This window comes from Desmodus rotundus, chromosome 9 (genome assembly GCF_022682495.2).
Source record: "Desmodus rotundus isolate HL8 chromosome 9, HLdesRot8A.1, whole genome shotgun sequence".
In the NCBI taxonomy this organism is placed as follows: domain Eukaryota; kingdom Metazoa; phylum Chordata; class Mammalia; order Chiroptera; family Phyllostomidae; genus Desmodus; species Desmodus rotundus.
In genome coordinates, this window is record NC_071395.1 from 104,349,984 (window position 1) to 104,370,261 (window position 20,278).

The 20,278-nt window shown below is 54.8% G+C and overlaps 2 protein-coding genes and 1 long non-coding RNA gene across 6 annotated transcripts; 2 read left to right on the forward strand and 1 right to left on the reverse strand.

Moving 5' to 3' along the window:
• Positions 1-129: 129 nt before the first annotated feature.
• On the reverse strand, positions 130-6,719 carry ORMDL3 (ORMDL sphingolipid biosynthesis regulator 3). 4 transcript variants are annotated; one of them, XM_024573425.3, is made up of 4 exons: positions 6,564-6,719; positions 3,035-3,234; positions 2,210-2,361; positions 130-1,792 (listed from the first exon to the last, which is right to left on the reverse strand). In XM_024573425.3, the coding sequence occupies exons 2-4, from the start codon at positions 3,206-3,208 to the stop codon at positions 1,657-1,659; spliced, it is 462 nt and encodes a 153-aa protein (XP_024429193.3). In that variant the 5' UTR covers positions 3,209-3,234; positions 6,564-6,719; the 3' UTR covers positions 130-1,656. The 4 variants fall into 4 exon arrangements, with proteins under 4 accessions (XP_024429193.3, XP_024429191.1, XP_024429192.1 ...); XM_024573423.3 differs by having other exon boundaries at positions 3,035-3,229; positions 6,564-6,683; XM_024573424.3 differs by lacking the exon at positions 6,564-6,719 and adding an exon at positions 6,327-6,429.
• Positions 5,553-9,367, forward strand: LOC139440293 (uncharacterized). The gene is made up of 3 exons (XR_011650413.1): positions 5,553-5,797; positions 8,591-8,724; positions 9,184-9,367. It is a non-coding gene; the product is annotated as an uncharacterized lncRNA (long non-coding RNA).
• A 6,953-nt stretch (positions 9,368-16,320) lies between these two features.
• LRRC3C (leucine rich repeat containing 3C) lies at positions 16,321-18,914 on the forward strand. Its single transcript, XM_071219378.1, has 3 exons — positions 16,321-16,498; positions 16,692-16,743; positions 17,112-18,914. The coding sequence occupies exons 1-3, from the start codon at positions 16,339-16,341 to the stop codon at positions 17,911-17,913; spliced, it is 1,014 nt and encodes a 337-aa protein (XP_071075479.1). The 5' UTR covers positions 16,321-16,338; the 3' UTR covers positions 17,914-18,914.
• The last annotated feature ends 1,364 nt before the right edge of the window (positions 18,915-20,278 follow it).

The following is a 20,278-nucleotide window of genomic DNA, read 5'->3' on the forward strand; positions in this document are numbered from 1 at the left end:
GCTGGGGACAGTAGGAAGAGCAGCAGTCCCAGGGCCCCTTTCACTCTCCAGGAAGAGGGTCTGACAGCTGCTCCCCCACAGCCTTGCCCCTCGCCCAGGGCCCTCCAGGGAGCAGACGCCAGGCTTGGGGAAACAGGAACACACTGTCCTTTATTTGTCAGAATACTGTACAAAGGGAGTAAAAATCCTATTCACACTTTGCTTAGAAAGATTTTGAGGTGAAAGTTCCCTATGATACATGGGGTGGCGGTGGGGGGACCAAGAGGCAGAAACCAGAGCCGATGACCGCCCGTCGTCCCTCAGGGCCCTGGGAGGGGGCATAGGCAGGCTTGCCTTCTCAGAACACAGGACCTCGTCAGACTGGGGAGCGAGAAGGCGGCCCCCCTCCAGCGAGCTCAGGCACCTGACCCACCACTTCCCCTCAGGGTGAGGAGACACGCTTGCAGGCCACCCCTTGCTCTGTCCACCGCCCCGCCCCAGCCAGCAGGGACCACGCAGGACTCCTCTGCAGCCCACCAGCGGGTTCTGGGGTGGCCTCAATAGCCCCACGGGTGCAAGCTCCACAAGCAGCCCTGCCCCAATGCCCGTCTACACGGTGAAGGGCTGCGGCAGGGCACCCCCTTGCATCATTTCTGTCCCGGTTTCCCCCCATTACCCCTCACACCACTGCAGAAGGCAGAGTCAAACTGGACCTGGGCTTATAATGACTAACAGGCCTCCTACACCCACCTCTACCCCTCACACCAACCCAGGAGCTTCGAACCCACCGTGGGCTCCCTCCCTACTACCGCCACCATGCTGGGGTAAATTCACTCTCCAAGCCTGCCCCTCTCCTTGACTACTTCCCAAAGGATGAGGCTAGGTCAGGCTTGTGCCCCCACCCGCCCTCCCTCCCTCCAATCTCTGCTGCTCCGTGACTCCCCTTTTGTAAGTCTCAACTCACCATCCCCACCCCTTCTCCAACCCCCTTCCCACCTCCACCAGGGCAGGATGGCAGCAGCCCTGGCCCCTCACCTCTGGGACCTGGCCATCCATACTCGGCCCCACCCCCCCTCTGCTTACCCTCCCCACCCCGACACACTCCCTGGGCAGAGGGTCGTAGGGGAGCTGCCGAAAGTATGAGGCTTTGATTACATGGGTCTCCACCCAGAGGGACGTGCACACCACGCACTGCCTTTCACACGTACAAGCGTACAAGCGCACGCTGAGGGTCGTCCTCACACTTCAGACCAAAGTGACAGGACAGAGAAGCTGTACCGCCCCTCGCGGGGGTTAAAGTGCTTCGGAGGTCTGAGGCTGAGCAAGGGGGCAGGGGGTTCCCTGGCCGCTTGTCTCAACCTCGCAGGTCCGTGTTCAGCCTGGGAACCCAGCCCATCCGTAACCACCCCACAGAGTCTCTATCCCAAAGGCAAAAGAAACAAGATCAAAAAATCAGGAGGGTCAGAGCCCAGGGGGAAGGGGCCGGGGTGAGTGGTTCCCACCCCAACCTCACTACAAGCTACTTCAAGTCAGCTACTGGGGGAAGTGAGGAGGGAACTAGGGCCCAGAGGCTCAACCCCCATCTCTGGCAGTCTCCAGAGGCTCCTCTGCCTTCAGCAACACCATGCAGGCTTCTGTCCCTCTCCTGCCGTCTGGGCAGGGAAAGGGGCTGCACCCTCAGTATTTATTGATTCCAAAGATCCGGACTCCGTGGAGCTGGGGCAGCTTGGGGATGAGCACGCTCATCAAAGACACAGTGTTGAGGATGAAATGGATCTGGTCGTACTTGGTATAGAAGCTGGTGAGAAAGTACCTAGTGGAAAAAGTTAGGGAGAGGTGTAAGACTCTGTCTGGAGGACCCCTTCCTCCCTCACTCCCTGGGTGGGGAGATGCAAATTCCTCACAGCTAAGTTATGGGAAAGGCCTCCAGGGCAGATGTAGATGGAAACAGCTCCCCAGAAAGAGACCCCTCCCAGCCCAGTCCCCTTGCTTCACCTCCCGCCTGCAGGCCTGCCCTACGGGCAGGAAGGAAGCCCCAGCTGCAGACAGACAGGGCCAGGGAGGCACAAGGCCTGAGCCCAGCACATGGCCAGAGGTGCTCCAGCTTCCCTCCCTTTCCTCGCTCCTATGCCAAGAGCCAAACTGGGGAGGCGTTTAGGCCTGGTGGGGCCTCAGGGTGCCCTGGGCCTCGACCTGCCTGCCAGCATCGTCCTCTACCCAAGGCACTCACAGCACGATGGGTGTGATGGTCAAGAACTTCCGAGACGCTGTGAACTGAACCCCGTAGTCCATCTGCTCCCAGTGCGTTAGCAACCTGGCCTTGCCCTGGTCCGGGGTCTCGAAGGGGGTGCCCTTCACTGTGTGTAGGAAGATGTACATGCCCTGGAAGGAGGGGCCTTCATTAGAGGACACAAAAGGCAAAAGGCCCTCCAGCTCAGCTCCTCCACCCCAGTCGCGGAAGTGGGCTCCAGGGGGTGCGGAGCCTCCCTCTGGCTGGCAGCGGCACGTGGGCTGGAGGTCAGGCCTGACTGAGGAGACACACGGGAGCAGGCATTGGAGAACCGCCCTCCAGCCCCACGGTAGCCTCCCTGTGCCAGCTGGGAGGGGGCAAGCTGAAGGGAAGGAATCAGGCCCTGCCTGCCCACCAAAAGAGCACAGGCAGCAAGCAGGTGGTAAAGGAGCAGAGAGGCAAGAGTCAAAGATGGTATGAGACCCTAATTTGGGAAAGGGGCATTTCTGTACCAGGCTCAGCACCTGGGTCCTGGGGACTCTTTGGGACCCTTAGTTCAGCTCTCAGTGGCTCATCTTCCAGGTCCACGAGCTATCCCACCCTGGAGATGCGGGCAAATCTGCAGATTTTAGTCCTCTTACTGCATGGCACAGGGCTGGGACCCAGAAGGGGGAGCAGGGCAGAGATGAGAGCTGGGTCTGGACTCTGGTGACAGGTGTTGTCAGCATGTCACCCTGACTTCTTGCCCACACCTGGGGGCTCCCTCCACCCCTCAGTCCCACCAGAGCAGCCCGCACGGCTGGGCGGGCGGCAGACGGGCCTCACCATGTTGTGGATGAGGTTGGTGAGGGTCCAGACCACAGGGACGCTCACGAAGGGGATGCTGAGCAGCACGACGTGCAGCAGCCCGATGGCCAGCACGTAGGAGAGCCAGATGCCACGGCTGTTCATCACCCGTGTGTTAGGGTTCACCTCGCTGTGCGCCGTGCCCACGTTCATCCTGCCGCCCCTCTCCTGCCACTGCTCTGCAAACCAGTGGCACAGGTGAGACAGGTCACACCACTTTCCCTGCCCCCTCACACCCTCCAAATCCTGCCGGAGGGAGGTTCTGCTCTCCCCAAGAACTCTAGGCAGTTCTACTGTTTCATTCACACACACAAAGAGGCCAGAGCGTGTGCACGTGGACTTAACTCTATTCATTTCCCAATGCTGGGCTGGGAGAAACACCATACATCATCCAATCGGAACAGTGTCCTTCCAGGCCGACTGCCTGGGTGTATAGGTCATCAAGAAGCTTCCAGCCCCAGAGCAAAGAAACCATTGTCCCTCCCCCAGCCTCATCCTCCAGGGCATTCCCAGGAGTGCCCTCTTCCCACAAAGCCCAGGGAAGGGGAGAAGAGGCCTGTCCCCTAAGAACTACTCAGCATAGCCCCTGCTGGACTGTCTTACTGAGGACGGATATGGGACACCTAACCCTTCCCTACCTTCGCAATCAGAAAGAATAAAAGGAGGTGGAGCCTGCTAGGAAAGCAATGGATGAAATATCGGGGGGGGGGGGGGTCATTGATTCTCCCCACCTCCCCTAATTCTCCAGTCCTGGGTCTGCACCAATCCAGACCCAGGAGGACTGAGGATAGCAAGAGGGAGGGAGGGAGGGAAGAAAAGAGAAAACAACAGACTAGGACAACCTTTGCTCAGACCTGGAAGCCTCCCTCTTAGTGACACAAAACAACCAATCCAGACATTTTATCCAATTGGCAACAACTCTGGCTAACCCTCGTGATGTCACCTACTCTGCTGCCAAACCCCCAGGGCCCTTTCCCCACCAGGGGAGAGGTGAGGACAGAGAACATGGCCAACATCTACAGCTCCCACGGTAGCTGGAACCCAAATCAACATACCCCTCCTGAGGTCACAAAACCACACCTGTGGCCTCCCTCCTGCCCCTTTCCCCTCTGCCCCACTCACCCCCACCTCCATCTCCTTTCCCAGCACCTGTTTCCAGGGCTTAGCAGCACCAGGCCTTCCCTTGCCCATCTCCGATGGCAGAAATATGCAGCATGAGGAACGAGAACTGCCCTTGATGCCCAGGAAACAATGCAACCCAGTTGCATTCCTGGATGCAGGCAAGGAAGGGTTGTGCAGTCCCTTGTCCAGAGCTTGGCTGTTCCCAGATCCCTAAGGGCCCTGTGACCAGCAGGAGGTGGGGACAGATGGTATGTTTGTACTGGCTCACCTCCTGAGTTGAGGGAAGGTCCTCCCTGATAAAGACCCTAAGGTCATCACCATGGTAACAACCCCATCTTTCCTGGGAACACAGAAAGGGGTCCCAGATGGAGGTATACCAGAAGTACCCAGAAGGCTGCCTCCCTCACCCTGCTGTGACGAACCCCCTCAGACTCAGTTGCTATTTATCTCTGACTAGGATCACAGCCAAACCTGTGCAGGCGCCAGAATTCTCCAGAATCAGTTCTTTAGTTCCAGGATAATGGAAACAAGTTTGCTCTTCTCAGACAGCTCGAAGCTCAGAGACCTCAGAGACCGCAGAGGAAACGTGGGGCACACACCTCCCCAACATGCAAACAAATGTGAGATGACCCAGGGTATACGCTAGAAGGGATGCTCTTGGGGCCCATCAGCTCAGCCCATTAGGCTGGATAATTGGGCCCAACCGACACCCAGGGAACTAGAAAACTGGGGCTGGCTCATTTGTTTACCTTCCCAGGGGCTTCAGTTACCCTAACACAGCTCCTGGGAACCTACTATGCAAAAGCCTCCACCTTGGGGTGGGGGTGGGGGCGCTGGCTAGGAACTGAGGTCTCTGCAGAACTTACTACCCAGTAAGGAGAGAGAAACTGTTCCCCAAGTCTACCAGAAGCTGCTGCCCCTCCCCACTTCTCCCTAACCTAGACATACAGGGAGTAGAAGTAGAGCTCTCTAGCACACCTTAGAATTTTGTCCAAGCGTACCAGGGGCCTTGCTGAATCCCGGATAATTCCACCCTCCTTTCTGGCTGAAACAGGCATCCAAGGAAGCCCGATGAGTCCAGAAGGGGCCTACATTTGGGATCTGTCACCCCGCAAAGCTCCTTCCTGAGCCTGAACGCTAATTGACCTGAGAACAGAAATCCCAAGAGACACCTCCCCCCACCCCCACAAACACCAGATCAATAAACTAAGAAAAAGATCAGCATCCAGGAAGCACTCTTGAGCCTTTTGTGTGACTAAGGGTACATTTCACTTCCATTAGTAAAATAATCCATTGCCCCTCACTCAGAAGAGACCTGGGGAGGAGAAGCTGGCAGAGGTAAAGCAAGTCTACAGCAGCCAAAGCTGAAAAGTTCTGAGGCCATAAGCTGCCAGGTGGCTGTCTCTGCCAGTCCCTGATGTGGTTTCATAACCTGCCTCAAACCAGAGCCTGCAGCAACTCTGTTCTGTTAACTACTTTCTTGCTGGTAGTTCTTCCCTACTCCTACCCTCCCTTCCCCCTGACGCCACACACAAATATCCCTGCCCCGCGTGTCTGTCAGACAACTAAGCCAAGACCACAGTGCGACCCCGGCCACACCAGTCCCAGGGCAGCAGCCAGGTGAGCGATTATCATTCTCTTCCCCCAAACAGAGGCAGCCCTTTAAGCAACAAACCTTTTTCCTTCTGGGTGACGAGCACAAAACAGCCAAGCCTGCAACTGGACCCCAACGGGCAGTCCCTGGCAGCACGCCACAATGCCATTTTCATTCTGTCCACCTCTCGAACTACTGGGCCACAGCAGCTTACCTCTTAGCTCTGGCCCTGCCTCCTGGACTCCAGAAGGCGGTGGAAATGGAAAGAAGGCCAGTACTGGGGAGAACCCTACTAGCCCGGGGGGGAAGGTGAAAAGAAGAAGCCGAGTCTTCACTATTGCTGGGGTTTTCGGAGTGGGACCTCAGCCGAAGGGGAGCCTCCCGCTCCGCTCCCCAGCCTGGGACCTCGCACTCGGAGACTGGCCAGGTCCAGAGCCTCACCTCCACCTCACGCGTTCACCCAGCCCTGGAAGCGGCCAAACCTTCCCCCAACCCCCAAAGCCAAGCCGCTCCCGGCCCCTCACCCTCACCCTCTCACCTCTCACTCTCACCTACCATCTCACCCTCACCGGAGTTCGAGCTGTCTCTCCCACGCTCCACCTCCCGCCTCCAACCCCATTTTCCCCTTCGGGTATCCCTCCCACTGACGCACGCCCCCACCTCCGCTCACCATGCCCTGGTGCCCTCCAGCCTGGGGCGCCTCCCCCGCAGCTCCCACCTCCACTCTCTCCCCACCTCTAGCCCTAGGAGCCTCCCGGTTCGGCCAACGAAAGGCCGGCCCATAGGCCTCACCGTGCGGTGCCGGAGGTCTAGGGCCCTCGACGGCCCGGGAGAGGTGCCCGAAGGCGGGGGCCGCTGCAGCCAAAGCAGCTGTAACAACGCGCGGCGGTAGCCACCCCGCTGGCAGCTCCGGCCGAATCAGCGCCCCGCGTCGGGTCCATGATGTCATCTCCCAGCGCCGGTCTGCCGGATGCCTCCTGGGAGTTGTAGTTTCTCCCCGCCCACGGTCGGGCCCGCCCGCCGCCTCCTGGGATTTGTAGTTGCCCCTTTCCTCCCCCGCAGCTCGCCTTCCTCCACACTCACATCGCACCCCTGCGCCCTACCCAGCCCAGGCCTCGCTGGGCCATTCGAAGTTTCTATAGGACCTGTTACTATCAGATAATATTGCTTTGGTGCGTAGCAGCTACTTTGGCGTCCGCGCGCCCTACAAGTACAGTGTACACTTGCCCCACTTTGCAGATGAGGAAACTCGGAGTTTTAATGAACTTGACATAGGTTCCTGCTGTGTCCCAACTTGGACCGGAACCCAGAATTTGACCTCAGGTCAGACTTTTTCAATTTCACCTCGCTGCCTGCACCCTGGCCCCGGAGTGGCTCCTCCTAAATCGGACTAGCCCAGCCCTTTGTCCTGGCTTTTCACAGGAAAAAGCGGGCTTTTCACGAAGTTGGTAAGAATGAGTTTGGAGAGCAGAGAAAGTGGCCCGTGGGCAGCATTTGTCCAGAGCCTGTCTACTCAGTTACACCTGAGTCAGGCTGGCCTGGGCCAGGCCACAGCCTTGGCCTTCCCACATGAAACGTTAGAAGAGGACGCATGTGTTCAGGAGATCCCTCGAAGAATAGTTAGGACCCTGAATTCCAGTCCCGGGTCAGCATGTGGTGGCTTTGGTGGGGAGCTCCACCTCTCTGATCTGCAGCTTTCAGGTCGCATTCTCTAAAGGCAAGGGCACAGATTTTACTGCCAGGTAGACGTAGCAGATACTCCTTTACCAGCAAATAACTCGTCTCAGTCTCTCACTCCACCCTTGTGAAACCCCACCTCCGCGGTTGTGCGAACTCGGGAGAAGGTATAGAAAGCACCTGTGGCAGTGTAGGAAGCTCTTTCTCTAGGAGGCTGAACTCAATGGCTCCTGAGTTCTCCTGATTCACCAAGGGGGCCTCGTCTGAGTAGTTTCCACTACCCGCACCCAGTTTCTTCCTAAGTCCACTCCGCGCATGGCGGGGCTGGAATAGCAGGATTAGATGACGTCACGGCATGCCAAACCGAGTGGCTGTAAACACACACTGAAATGAATGTGAGGGGACAGAAGTGAGAAGGCTGGCCCAGGGAGCCTGAAAGGGGAGCACCCCTTTCAGGCCTCACCCATGCCTCCCCAGAGGGCTGCCAGGAAACAGATGTCCTAAACCTCCAGTGGGGCCCGGGGGCATCTAGTGGGCACCAAGTGGGTGGATATCTGAGCCACTCAGAGCAGGAGAACAGGCAGCTTCTCAAATATTTCCAGTGACAGTGGCCCAAGACTAAAAAATCACCCCAGAATCTGAAAAAGTTCTTCCTTGTGTCCTGCAGAAGTTTCTCCTGGTTCGAAGAGGCCCCTTATAGTCAGCCTTGTGAAGACATAAGCAGACAGCTGAGTTGTCCTTCCCACAGAAACCTCCACAGCATGGAAGCGGGGGGAAAAAAAGTCCCTATTTTTTCCAAAGTGAACCTACTTGAGTCCTTTGACTTCTCTCTGGGATCCCTCCATACTCCGTCAAGTTGACGGAGCTGTCTGGATCCTTCCCAGGTTCCTCTCATCTCTGTGATGTTCATTGACCCCAACTGGATCCACATCTCAAATAAGGCTCTGACGAACGCACAGCCTAGCGGAAAGAGTGCTGGCCGTGCTGTGCCCTATTAATAACTCCTGGTATCGAGGGTTGGGTTTTTTTTTCCCAGTTGGGAATGAACGGAGTTCTGACTCACTCTAGGTTTGTGGGAAATTGTGGATCACTTTCTGCCTAATGTAGCCTGAGTCCCTGTCATCATCCTTCTCTTTCTCTAGCTCTCCGTCCTCATAATCACCACCTCTTCTCCAACACATCCTTGAGCCATGAACAGGCCTACATACGGTTCAGAAGGAGCGATAGCACCCTGATGCAGTGCTGGGGGATGCACAACCCCTTGGACAAACAATTGGTAATATGTGCCAAGAGGCTGAAAATCATTCAGGCCCCGGAGCCATGATTGCATTTCTGGTAGCATCGTTTTAGGAAGTGCATCCCGTGTACTTAACTGTGTGTGAGGCTGTTCATTCCAGCATTACTTATGGTAGTGGAAAACCAAAAACAACCTAAATGCCCAAGAAAAAAATCTTATGGTATATCCATTGGATGGAATAGTATGAAGCCATACAGTAAATGGTTGTGAAAACTATGCGGCAGTGTGGGAAAATGCTACGTCATATGAAAAAAGCAGGGGCAAAAATAGCATGAGCGTTCCCCGGGGCTGCAGTCAACTAAATCTAGAAAAAGGGAGACTTGAACACCCAAGTCTCTTAACCTAAATTGGAAAGAAAGAAGGAGAGGGAGAGACTTACAGACTAAAATAAAACAATATACTTGTTTTTTAATAATAATTTTATTTATTTGTTTTTAGGGAAAAGGGAAGAGGAGAAAGAAAGGGAGAGAAAGATCAATGTGTGGTTGCCTCTCACACGCCCCCTACTGGGGACCTGGCCAGCAACCCAGGCATGTGCCCTGACTGGGAATCGAACCAGCAATCTTTTGGTTCGCAGGCTGGTACTCAATCCACTGAGCAGACCAGCCAGGGCGGTGTTGGTCTGGTAAACCCATCCCACATGTAAATGATATTTGATCACCTACTTTATTAGGATGTGGAAATTCAACATAATAAAACCAGATCTTGTGTTAGGATGGAGGAATTTGGAGTGATCTAGTTTCAAACTTTGTGTACTATGAGATTATGTTACACTTTTTGTGAAATGTATTTGTGTTTTGAAAACACAGTGAGCCATTTTCACAGGCTCTCCTCCCCTCTGCACGTGCCTGAGTCCACTGAGGTAGCTGCATTGCCCAGCCTTGGGGCGTTTCCATCGGGCGGGATGGCATGGCCTCTGCTTGCCGTAGATACACCCGTGTGGGCAGAGGTAGCAAACATGGGCGGGGATAAACTGGGAACATTCCAGGATGATGGCAGTGGTGAGAAGTGAGGAGGTGGGGTGTAAGAAACAGAGCCCCTTTCCCCGACCTCTGTGGGTGGAAATGGCACCCCTCCACACTTACTACCCCCTACCCCCTTCAGTTCATTCCTGCTCCCCCTCTGCCCCCTGCTCCTTCCTGGGGGGAGATGTTGAGCTGACTCCCAGAGCAAACGCAAGGAAGAGATAAACTTTGTTGGCAGTTGTGTTTTCATCTGGGTGGGGGCACCCCAGGCGTGTGGGGCAGATGTGGGGGGGGGGGCCATGACGCTAGGCAGACAAGCACTGAGCGAGATCTACTGAGCTGGTGGGAAACGGGGGAGGTGCAGGGGTGGCAGCATTGCTAGCAGGCTCTCCATCTCCTCCCTTCGCCCGGTCCTGTCTGTGGTTGGCTATTTTGGGCTGCAGAGGAAAAAAGCTGAGCTGGCCAGGGTCTCCAGGGCTGGAGCCAAGGCCTGGGAGCCAGAACCTCCCTCTGGGAACCAAGACGAGGTTGTTCTTTAGGGACCCCTGAATCTGCATTTTCTTTGATCTGGATAATTGATATTTTCTCCCATGGGGCAGGGGTGAGGGAAAGCAGTTTAGAAAACTTAATATTACAGTCCTGACCCGTGTGGCTCAGTTGGTTGGGCGTCGTCCCAAAAAGGAAAATGTTGCTGGTTTGGTTCCCAGTCAGGGCACATGCCTGGGTTGCAGATTTGCTCCCAGCTGGGGGCCGTGGTAGGGGGTACATACAGGAGACAACCAACAGATGTTTCTCTCTCACATCAGTGTTTCCCTCCTGTTCTTTCTCCCTCCCTTCCCCTCTCTCTAAAAATAAATAAATATTTTTTTTAAAAAACATAATATTCTAGATCAAAGAGATAATGTGTATGAAAACAGTAGCTTTCAGAAAAGATCCCCTGGTGTCCGTCCAGTTGCATGACTACCCCTAGCAGAGCCTGCCTCTCTGGAAGTTCTGGGCGGCCCCACTAGGGCCTCCTTCTTCCCCGGCCTGACACCTGCTCCTCCTTCAGTAACAACCACAGCTACCGCTATGTAGCACTTGCTGTGTGCCAGGTAGTGGGAAAAAGCTTCACGTGTATAAACTCTATTAATCTTTACAACAGCCCTGTGAAGTAGGCATTTTTATTATCCCCACTTTACAAATGAGAAACTGCAGTACGGAGAGTTTACATATATTGCCCAAGGTCACACGGCTGGGAAACGGCATTTCTCCAAAAAAGTCGTTCCTGGATACCCCCCTGTCTTATGTGTCCCTTGTGTTTCCATAGATGCCTTGTAAAGACCTCTTTCCTGCCCTGAGGGCGCCGTATTTGTTACCCAGGACGCATCCACTTCCCCTAACAGGGTGCTTGCTCCATCGTCTTGGTCATACTTGCATTTCCTGCACATGGTGGATTCTCAGTAAATGTTAGTTGAAGGCAGTAACTCACCCAAACACCCCAGATTGTAGCCACACTGTGCTCCACTCTCAGAACACACCTTGCTCTTTCTTGCTCTTGCCTCAGCCTATAATGCTTTTACTCCAACCCTTTTCCATCTGGTAGACTCCTATTCATCCCTCAAGGCCTCGCTCACCTGTGACTTTCTCTGTGAAGCCTTCCCCAGCTGGCCAGGCAGAGTCCACTGCTTTGTCCTCTGGGCTCCTCTGACCCCTGCTGACACCTCAGCTCGAGCCCTCCCCTATCGGGTGGCCGTATTTGCACACATGTCCACCTTCCCCCATTGTCTGGGGATGTTTCACTTCTCTCTGCACCCCCAGTGCCTAAGAGGCCCAGGAGGTGGACACTGAACAATTGAGAGAGTACATCCAAGGGTGGAAGCATGAGGTGTGTACATGCTTTGCCATTTTCCACAAGGAACAAGAATAGCAGAGGCCTTTGCTGCCCCTCCTACCTAAACTGCCCAGGACACTGGCATTGGATGCATCCCTGGCTGACATGATAGGTAAAGTAGCTAGCCCTCCTCCTTTCTTTCCAACTATCCCCCTCTACCCAGGATGGCCCTGGGGGCTTCCGGCATCAGGCAGGTAGGGACCTGGAGGCTTGCTGCATTTCTTTCCTCCAAGGTCACACCTTTGGGGCATGGAGTTACTGCCCTCAAAGGGAGAAGCTATGATTCAGCCTGCCCAGCGTGGGGACCTGACAGGCCCACCTTCCTGGGCCCTGAAGTTGAGAGGCAGACCCTGCATGCCTCAGCCTCTTCCCTGCCTCACCCAGACACAATGAACATCAAGGTTTAAGGGATCTCAGAGATAGTAAGATCCAGAGAACCAAAGGCCCAAAGGGGTTTGGGGAAAGCTGTATACCCAGTGGCACCAATGTCTGATGGTCTTGAGCCTGGCCCATGAGTGTTCCTCGCAGCCATGGCAAAGAAGGGAACACCCAATTCACCGCTCCTTCAGTCCCACAGCATGGCTTCCGCTCAGGCCCTTAGCGTCTCCCCCCTGAGCTATTGTTGCAACTGGTCTTTCTTCCACCAAAACATTCTCCATACAGCTAGCCAAGTGCCCCAAATACCAAAGCTAACTAAAAAACCCTTCCATCCATCAGCTACTAAACCAAGTCCCAATTCTTACATGGTATACAAAGCCTCAAGGACCTGGCCCCTCCCCAGGTTAACCATAACCTTTGCCACCCCCACCTCCACTCTACTGTCTAGGAGCAGCCAAGCCTTCTCGTGCTCCCTTGCTCTTGCGTGTACTCTGCTGTTCCAGCTGCTTCACTCAGCCTTCAGGGTCACCCAGCTCAAATGTCACTCCTTGGTGAAGCCTTCCCTGTTATCCTGGAAAAGTTAGTCTTATCAGATAAGGATGATCTCATCTGAAAGCAACCGGAAACACTAGGAAAGGAATGGTTCTGACCCCAGAGTGCTATTAGTCACCTAAGGAGGTCTTAAAAGTCCATCCCCGGAACTATGCCGAGTTAATTTGATCACGATCTCTGTGGTAGACCTGGTAGACCCAGACGTGAGTAGTTTTCAAAACCTCCCATCTTCTAATGTGCAGCCAAGTTGAGAAGCACCGAAGAGGGGTTTATTTTTAATGAGTCCAGAGGTAGGCGGCTGCCAGGGTTGGTTGAGTGGTTCAGTGATATCCAGGCCGATGTCTCCATGATGCTCTTAACTTTTCCTTTCTGCTTGGTTGCCCCAAGGTCACAGATGGCCATCGTTGGCCCTCCGTGTCCAAAGCAGGGAGAAAGCTATAGGGAGAAGGGGAGGGCCCAGCCCATTCTCTTTTGTGAATGAATCAAAGACTGTCCCAGAAACCCCTTCGGCAGACTTAGATATCATTGATCAGAATTGGGCCAGTCTCAGCTGCAACCGAGGCTGGGAAGAGTGGGCAACAGGATTGCTAATAAACGGAAAGGACGAGCCAGGCTCTGTCATGAAGGACTGAGGACATTGCTACCCCCCATTCTGTGTGGGTCATCAAGGACAGAGGGAAGGAGTGGATATGAAGGGTGACAGAACAGGCCACCCCCAAATGTGCCATTTTGGCATAAGGATTGAGCTCAAAGCACATTAAAACCAAACCAAACCAAACAAAAAGCAGATGCCAGGAGGGCATTCCAATCTCCTATTTTCTTCCAGAAAACAGGAGACAGAAACTGCCACGTGAAAGATGTTCTCTCTGAACTGGGAGACAAGACACATTCTTTAATGGGGAGTCAAAGTCGAGAGAACTCTGTACAAACAGACCTTGTTAAAGTAATTCTAATCTTCCTCCAGCCTCCTTGTATATTTTAGTTACTTTGTCATAGTTGCCTCTCTGTATTCAACCTAGGACAAAAGTATTTATGTTTTGCCACTTCTTTGGGTCTTCATTTCCTTATGAGAGCTCCCATGTCGTGTAAAACATATAAATGTGTATGCTTTTTGCCTGTTAATCTGTCTTAAATCAGTTTAATTCTCAGCCCTGGCTGAGAAGCACTAACAGGGTAGAGGTACAATGTCGCCTCCCCTACAGTACCATGTAGACAGCCAGCAGATTCTGCCACAATTACTTATTCTCTCTGGGCTTCAACGCTTCTGTACGCACAACTGCAGTGCAGGTCACAGGAAGGCTTTGTGGAGACATGTTGTGTCTCCCAGCAATTCTCAACTCAGGCTGCTTGTTAGGAATACCTGGGGGGCTTTTGAAAAATACCAGTGCCTACACCCCATTCATAGTTTAATTTGGTTGGTGAAACTCAGCCATAATTAATTTTTAAAAAGATTTTATTTATTTATTTTTAGAAAGAGAGGAAGGGGGGAGAAAGAGAGAGAAACATTAATGTGTGGTTTCCTCTTGCACGCCCCCTACTGGGGACCTGGCCTGCAACCCAGGCATGTGCCCTGGCTGGGAATCGAACCAGTGACCCTTTGCTTCGCAGGCTGGCTGGCACTCAATCCACTGAGCCACACCGGCCGGGGCACCATAACTAATTTCCAAAAGCTTCCCCAAGTGATTGTAATGTGCAGGCCGGGTTAACCACAGCTACAGATCTAGGACCTTAAGAACAGTGTCTGTATCCCCTTCGACAGGCGCAGTGCTTGAAACATGGGGCTAACAGAAATCCTCGCTGAATGAATGAATGAATGAATGGCAGAGAATTTTGTTGCAACATTGTCAACTCTCGGCCTGTACTGTGCACCATCCTAAGTGTGGTTCCTCCTTCCTCTCCAGTCTTCCTTTCACACTGAGCACTGCACTTAGCCGCCCTCGGTCAACCACATCCACGCTCCAGACGGCCTCTCCTGTGTGCACAGACCGCCACTTCTCCTACAGCTGCCGTGCCACACACCCCAGTCCCACTCTTTCTTGGCAGCTGACTTCATCTGAAAAGGAGGCAACTCTCTCCAACCACAGCCAGGCTCAACTCTTGTGCTTTAGCTAACCCTCCCACCCCTTGCGAGAGAGAGAGCAGTAGAGGGGAGGGAGAGGGTAGCATTCCACATGCTTTCTATTCTACACACAGCTACAATCCCAAAATGGACGCTGAAGTATTTCTTCAATGGCACAGTGCCTGGTCTAACCAGCAAGCAACCCACAGACAAATGTTTCGCTTCTCCTGCCCAAGTGTAGAAAAGGCACCTTACCTGATTCCTCAGACACATGCGAGTGTGAGAAATGCCCTGTCGATGTCACGAGAATGAGTCAGCAGTCAGTACATCCCCCCAGATGACATCATCTGGCACCCTAACATCTGATTCTGGGCCCCATCATGCTGCTGAAACTGCTTGCTCAAAGGTCACCTCCACGAGGCCAGCTTCATGGGCGTGTGACCCGTGCAGTTGCTCAGCAGGACCCTACACTTGGTGTTGCCATCTGCTGTCACTATGGTGACATTCACACCAGTCTTTGAACGAGGGGCCCCACGTTTTCATTTTGCACTGGGCCTGTGATTGTGTCCGATCTGGTCACCCATAGTCCCTTACAAAATCCAGCGAGGTGCTCCCTCTCAAAGAGGTCTCCACAGCTTGTGACCTGGGCCTCTTCTGTGCAAGTCTCCCGGACACCTCACTCTTCCAGTACCCGGTGAATACTAGGAGGGGGTGGTATAATGCAGTGGCTTGGGCTGCAAATGATGCGTGGGAGTCAGAGACCCTGGGGAGCCCTGGCCAGTGTGGTTCAGTTGGTTGGATCATTGTCTCCTACACCGAAAAGTTGAGAGTTCGATTCCCAGTCGGGGCACATACCTGGGTTGGGGGCTCAATCCCCAGTTGGGGCATGTGCTGGAGGCAGCCAGTTGATGTTTCTGTCTCTCTCTCTCTCTCTCTCTCTCTCTTCCTCTTTCTCTCTAAAAAAATGAAAAAATGTCCTTGGATGAGGATAAAAAAATAAAGAAGCCCTGGGGAATATCATCCCAGCTCCCCTTGGCTGTTGGGCAGGAAGGAGAGTTAAAAGTTCCAACTTGGGAGCTCAGGGCCCCAACAAACCGAGGGAACCTGAGTCAGCTCCAATCCAGAACATAAAAGCAGCAGGAAAACTGGTAGGCAGCCATACCAGACATTAGGCACCTTGAAGAACCCCTTCCAACTCCTAGAGGGGCCATCTGCCAACAGAGAACAAACTAAAACTGAACCACAGTGCTCCCTGCCAAGCAAGTGGGTTGGGCACCATGTGCGGAGCCAAGAGATGGAGTCCTCCGGAGAGAGACAAGTTTTCCAAGGAAAAGGCTGAGACAAGTTTGCTCACCAGGGAAGAAGGTTCCACAGGGCGTGGTAGAAGGGCAGAGAAGGAGAGTGGGAGAAGGGGTGGAGTTGAGGGGAGCGGGCTTGCTAGAGGCAATGGATGTGAGATCAAACCCACCCAGCTCTGCCCATCCAGCTCTCCCCCGCCCCGCAGGCCTGCCAAGCAGGGATCCTTCTACTCAGCCAGGCCCAGGGCAAGGGACTGAAGTTCTGGAAGGAAGAGTCTCCTCCCCAGCTGAAAGGCGGGGGGAATGGAAGATGACAACAGCAGGCCTTGGGAGGGGAGCCCAAGGCAGGAGATGGAATTAGCGCCTGGTCTCCCAGGCAGGGTTCATCAGGGTCCAGCATCTGCCCTCTCTTGGCATCGTCTGGCCAGGCCATGGCTCAGGTGTCTGATACCTGGGGACCGGAGTCACATGCCAGGAAACCCAATACTCTTGGGCCCCAGCCCCCAACTTCCAGCAGCTCGGAGCAAGCAGGGCTTCTGGGGGAGGAAGCGGGTTTCCAGAGCGAAGCAGCAGGGAGGCTATTTCTGGGGAGAGGGCAGCCCAGGAAAAGGCTCTCCCACCACCAGGGGTGAGAGGCTGAGAGGAGGAGGGAGGAGACAAGGGAGGAAGGAGCGGGGCGGAGAAGACAAAACTGGGGCAGGCAGAGGGGTGGATGCTGCAGGAAAGGGGTGGCCGGGCGCAGAGGTGGGGCCTTAGTCACCTAGCCTGGCTGGATATCCTGAAGTCCTGTCACTGACCTGTCCTCTTTGTCTCCTTCACAGTAGTGCCAACTGGCCCTCTGGTGCCTCCCTGGTCCACCTGGCAGCCACCCAGGTAGGTTGGTGGAAAAAGACTTTATTCAAGTGAGGAAAATCAATACATGCACAGAAGCAGGAACCTAGAAACCCCCAGACCCGGAATGACAACAGGGTCTTGGCCCAAGAGACTTCATAGATTAGCCCTCCAGACTCAAAGACCCTAGAAGAGTCTCAGGTCCAGGGGATCCTTTAACCGAAGGGCCTGAATGAGGACTCCTAAACCCCAAAGAGGAAGCAAAAAGTCACCCAGGGCTGAGAGATCCCCCAAGGGAGGGTCTGCTGTCCAAAGAGACGCCACGGGAAGACCTCAGGAAAAGAGGGCTGGCAGTGGGGAGTGGAGTTCTCCTGACTCACTCTTTCTTCATGGGTGTCTCTCTCCCCCAGATCCTACTCTATTCCAGGGCTATGCCAATCTGTGGCCATGCTCCCACCAGCCAGACACCTCCTGTCCCTGTTGCTGGTGATGGGCACAGAGGGCACCATGCCCAGCCCCCAGGTACATCCCCAGGGCTGCTACATGGCAGAGGAAGCTGGTGAGCGGACGTTCCGCTGCAGCCAGGCAGGCCTGAGTGCCGTGCCCCCTGGCATCCCCAACGACACCCGCAAGCTCTACCTGGATGCAAATCGGCTGGCATCAGTGCCAGCTGGTGCCTTCCAGCACCTGCCTGTTCTGGAGGAGCTGGATCTGTCCCATAATGTCCTTGCCCACCTCTCAGGGGCTGCTTTCCAGGGCCTGGCGGGCACGCTGCGGCACCTCGACCTCTCTGCCAACCAGCTGGCTTCGGTGCCCGTCGAGGCCTTTGTGGGGCTGCAGATCCAAGTGAACCTGTCTGCCAACCCATGGCACTGCGACTGTGCCCTCCAGGAGGTTCTCAGACAGGTGAGGCTGGCACCGGGCACTGGGACGGGCATCGTGTGTGGCCCGGGAGCCCGACCAGACCTCGTGGGGCAGGAGTTTCTGCTGCTGGCAGGGGAGGAAGAGCTGTGTGGGATGGGGCGGGGTGGAGCCCGGCGGAGCACAGACGTGGCCCTGCTGGTCACCATGGGGGGCTGGCTGGCGCTGGTGGTGGCCTATCTGGTCCACTATGTGTGGCAGAATCGGGACGAGAGCCGGCGACCCCTCAAGAGGTCCCCCATGCCACCAGTGCGCTCGGAGGGCTCCTCCACCCTCAGCACGATGGTCTGATGACCACGCCCCACACTCTTTCCCCAGTGCTCTCTCGTTTCCTCTGACACCTCTGCCTCCTCTGCAGCCCCATCCCACCCCCCAACTCCCACCCCCCTTCCTCCTCTGTCTGCCCTAAACTCCTGACCTCTCTCTTGCAACCAACTCTATTATTGGTGCTTGGAGTTTTGGGTGCCCATTTTTGGTGCCTACTTTGGGCCCAGATTGTGCAAGGCTCAAAGCTCCCGATAGGGTCAAAGGTCCACAGTAGTGGGGGGACGACAGAACAGGGGAGGTAGGCGGCATGTGTGCCAACTTGGAGGTCAGAGCAGACAGCTGTGGGCGAGTGGGGGAGGGAGCCTCAGCCTAGCTGAGCTGATCTCTGAGGCTTCGCTGTACAGATGTTTGAACTGACCCTTTAAGAATGAGAAGGGCTTTGGGCAGAAGAGGGAGACCCTAACTGAAAGGTGGCAGACAAAGGCAAAGAAGATGCAAAAAACTTGGAATGTCTGCACAGCAGCAAGACCTACCCTGGGGCTGAAAGAGAGGGTGCTGGGAGGGACAAGGGGTGGTGGGTCCAAGCTGGAGATGAGGTCAGAAGGTAGGGATGCAGTTAAATTGAGAAGGTCCCTGGGGGCTCCTCCTCTCTTCCCTCTCATCTCTACTGAGAAGCTCCCCCCTCACTTCTGCTTCTCTCTTGGCTGCAGGCTCCTCTCCCTAGGTCCTCTTTTGGGGGGCCCCTGCTTCCTTTTCCAGAGACTTTCCATCTTTCTCCTCTCTCCTCTATTTACTGAAGGGTTTCCTGAACACTTTCCCTTGGGGGTAAAGTGGTCTCCTCTGTGCCTGAGCTGGGGATGGGTCACTCATTGGAGAATGGGGGGCAGGGGGAGGGGAAGGATCAGGAGGTTTTCCTCCCCCAGCATATCACCCCAGGACAACTCAATAAAGTCACTTTGATTAATGTCCTTGATCTCTTTCTTATTATTCATTTTCCTTTCTCTTTTAAAAGATTTTACTTATTTATTTTTAGAGAGAGGGGCAGGGAGAGAGAAAGAGAGGGAAAGAAATATCGATGTGTGAGAGAAACATTGATCGGTTGCCCCAAGAATGTGCCCTGACCAGGAATCGAACCAGAGACCTTCCAGTTTGAGGGACGACACCCAACCCACTGAGCCACACCAGTCAGGGCTTGTTCATTTTCTTGATCGTGTGTGGCCGAGCAGTGAGGAAAGGGAGGGTGCCAAGACCTTCACCACCCCCTCTATCACCCCTTGGGTGGTGGGTGCTCCTGCTGGGCTGGATGCCAACTCCTCTCTCCCCTCCTACCTGGCACTAGACACTCAGCTCCTGACACTGGAGTCTACCTGCCAGGGATGCCAGGGCATATGAATTAATGATGACAAACTGCAAGGGGAATGGGGGTGGGGGGCTGGAGGAAGGAGGGCACTGCCTGCGCATCAGTCCTCAGCTGGCAGTCTCTAGTCTGCCGGAGGAGGCACAGGAAGCAAAGGGCAAGGGAGCTATTACCCTCTTGCAATCTTCGTTCCTCCCAGTGGGAGACAGCAGGGGGTAAGAGAGACTAGAAGATCAAAGTTAATGAGCAGTTCCTGGAGGAGGGTAATAGGGTGGAGGCCAAGTTGGCTGAAGCAGGGGCTGTATGAGATGTTCCTATCACCAAACAGGCTTCTCAAGGGACCCAAAGGGGTGAATACACCCTGTCTCTTGCCCCCGTGCAGAGTGATCTGCCTATGTGGCCTCCAAGGAGGAAACAGCTGCCTTGGGAAAGCTCGTAGGAGCCCCATTAGAAACCGAGAATAAGAACTAGTGAACCAGCATTCTACCCAGCACAAGGCAGAGCCTGGGGCGCCCTGGGTGGCCACTCAAGGAGCAGCAAAGAGGAATCCATCACCTCTCCTGGTCCCTCTGACCCATCCTGACATCCCTGTCTCCTTTCCAGACCCCTCTCCACTGCTCCTCTGTCCATCCCTGAGGCTCCCCGCCACCAGTCCAAGGCTGAGCTCTCGCGTCACCCAGGAAAGCTCAGTTTGACTCCTGGGACACCCCACCCATCCTCTTTTCTCAGGAGACACGGGCCTCTCCACTTCCAGGGACTCTCAGGGATGGGAGAAGAAACAAGAATGTGGGAAGGTTCAGGCTGCAGCGTGGACCACCCACCCCAGCCACACGCTGGCCTGGGTCTTTGAATCCTGGCCCATCCCTGTCATACCCTCCATGGGCCCTTCCCCTGTCACTGTCACTCTCGGAGTCTGCCCCACTCTGCTCACCCACCCCGACTGGAACCAGGCTGGGCCACGTCTTGCTGTGCTCTGGGACACAGACTGTGTAGATCTGTAGAGGTGGAAGGGTGGGGAACAGGGGCGGCCTC

What these genes read in the sequence shown, in the direction of transcription:
- ORMDL3 (XM_071219379.1), bottom strand. Translation starts at nt 5,946, where the DNA reads ATGAAAATGGCATTGTGGCGTGCTGCCAGGGACTGCCCGTTGGGGTCC. An exon ending in CGTCACCCAGAAGGAAAAAG is followed by an intron (nt 3,235 to 5,852) that starts GTTTGTTGCTTA and finishes ACTGGTTTGCAG; the next exon opens with AGCAGTGGCAGGAGAGGGGC. An exon ending in CCAACCTCATCCACAACATG is followed by an intron (nt 2,362 to 3,034) that starts GTGAGGCCCGTC and finishes CCCTCCTTCCAG; the next exon opens with GGCATGTACATCTTCCTACA.
- LRRC3C (XM_071219378.1), top strand. Translation starts at nt 16,339, where the DNA reads ATGCCAGGAAACCCAATACTCTTGGGCCCCAGCCCCCAACTTCCAGCA. An exon ending in AGGCTCTCCCACCACCAGGG is followed by an intron (nt 16,499 to 16,691) that starts GTGAGAGGCTGA and finishes TCTCCTTCACAG; the next exon opens with TAGTGCCAACTGGCCCTCTG. An exon ending in TCCACCTGGCAGCCACCCAG is followed by an intron (nt 16,744 to 17,111) that starts GTAGGTTGGTGG and finishes TCTCTCCCCCAG; the next exon opens with ATCCTACTCTATTCCAGGGC.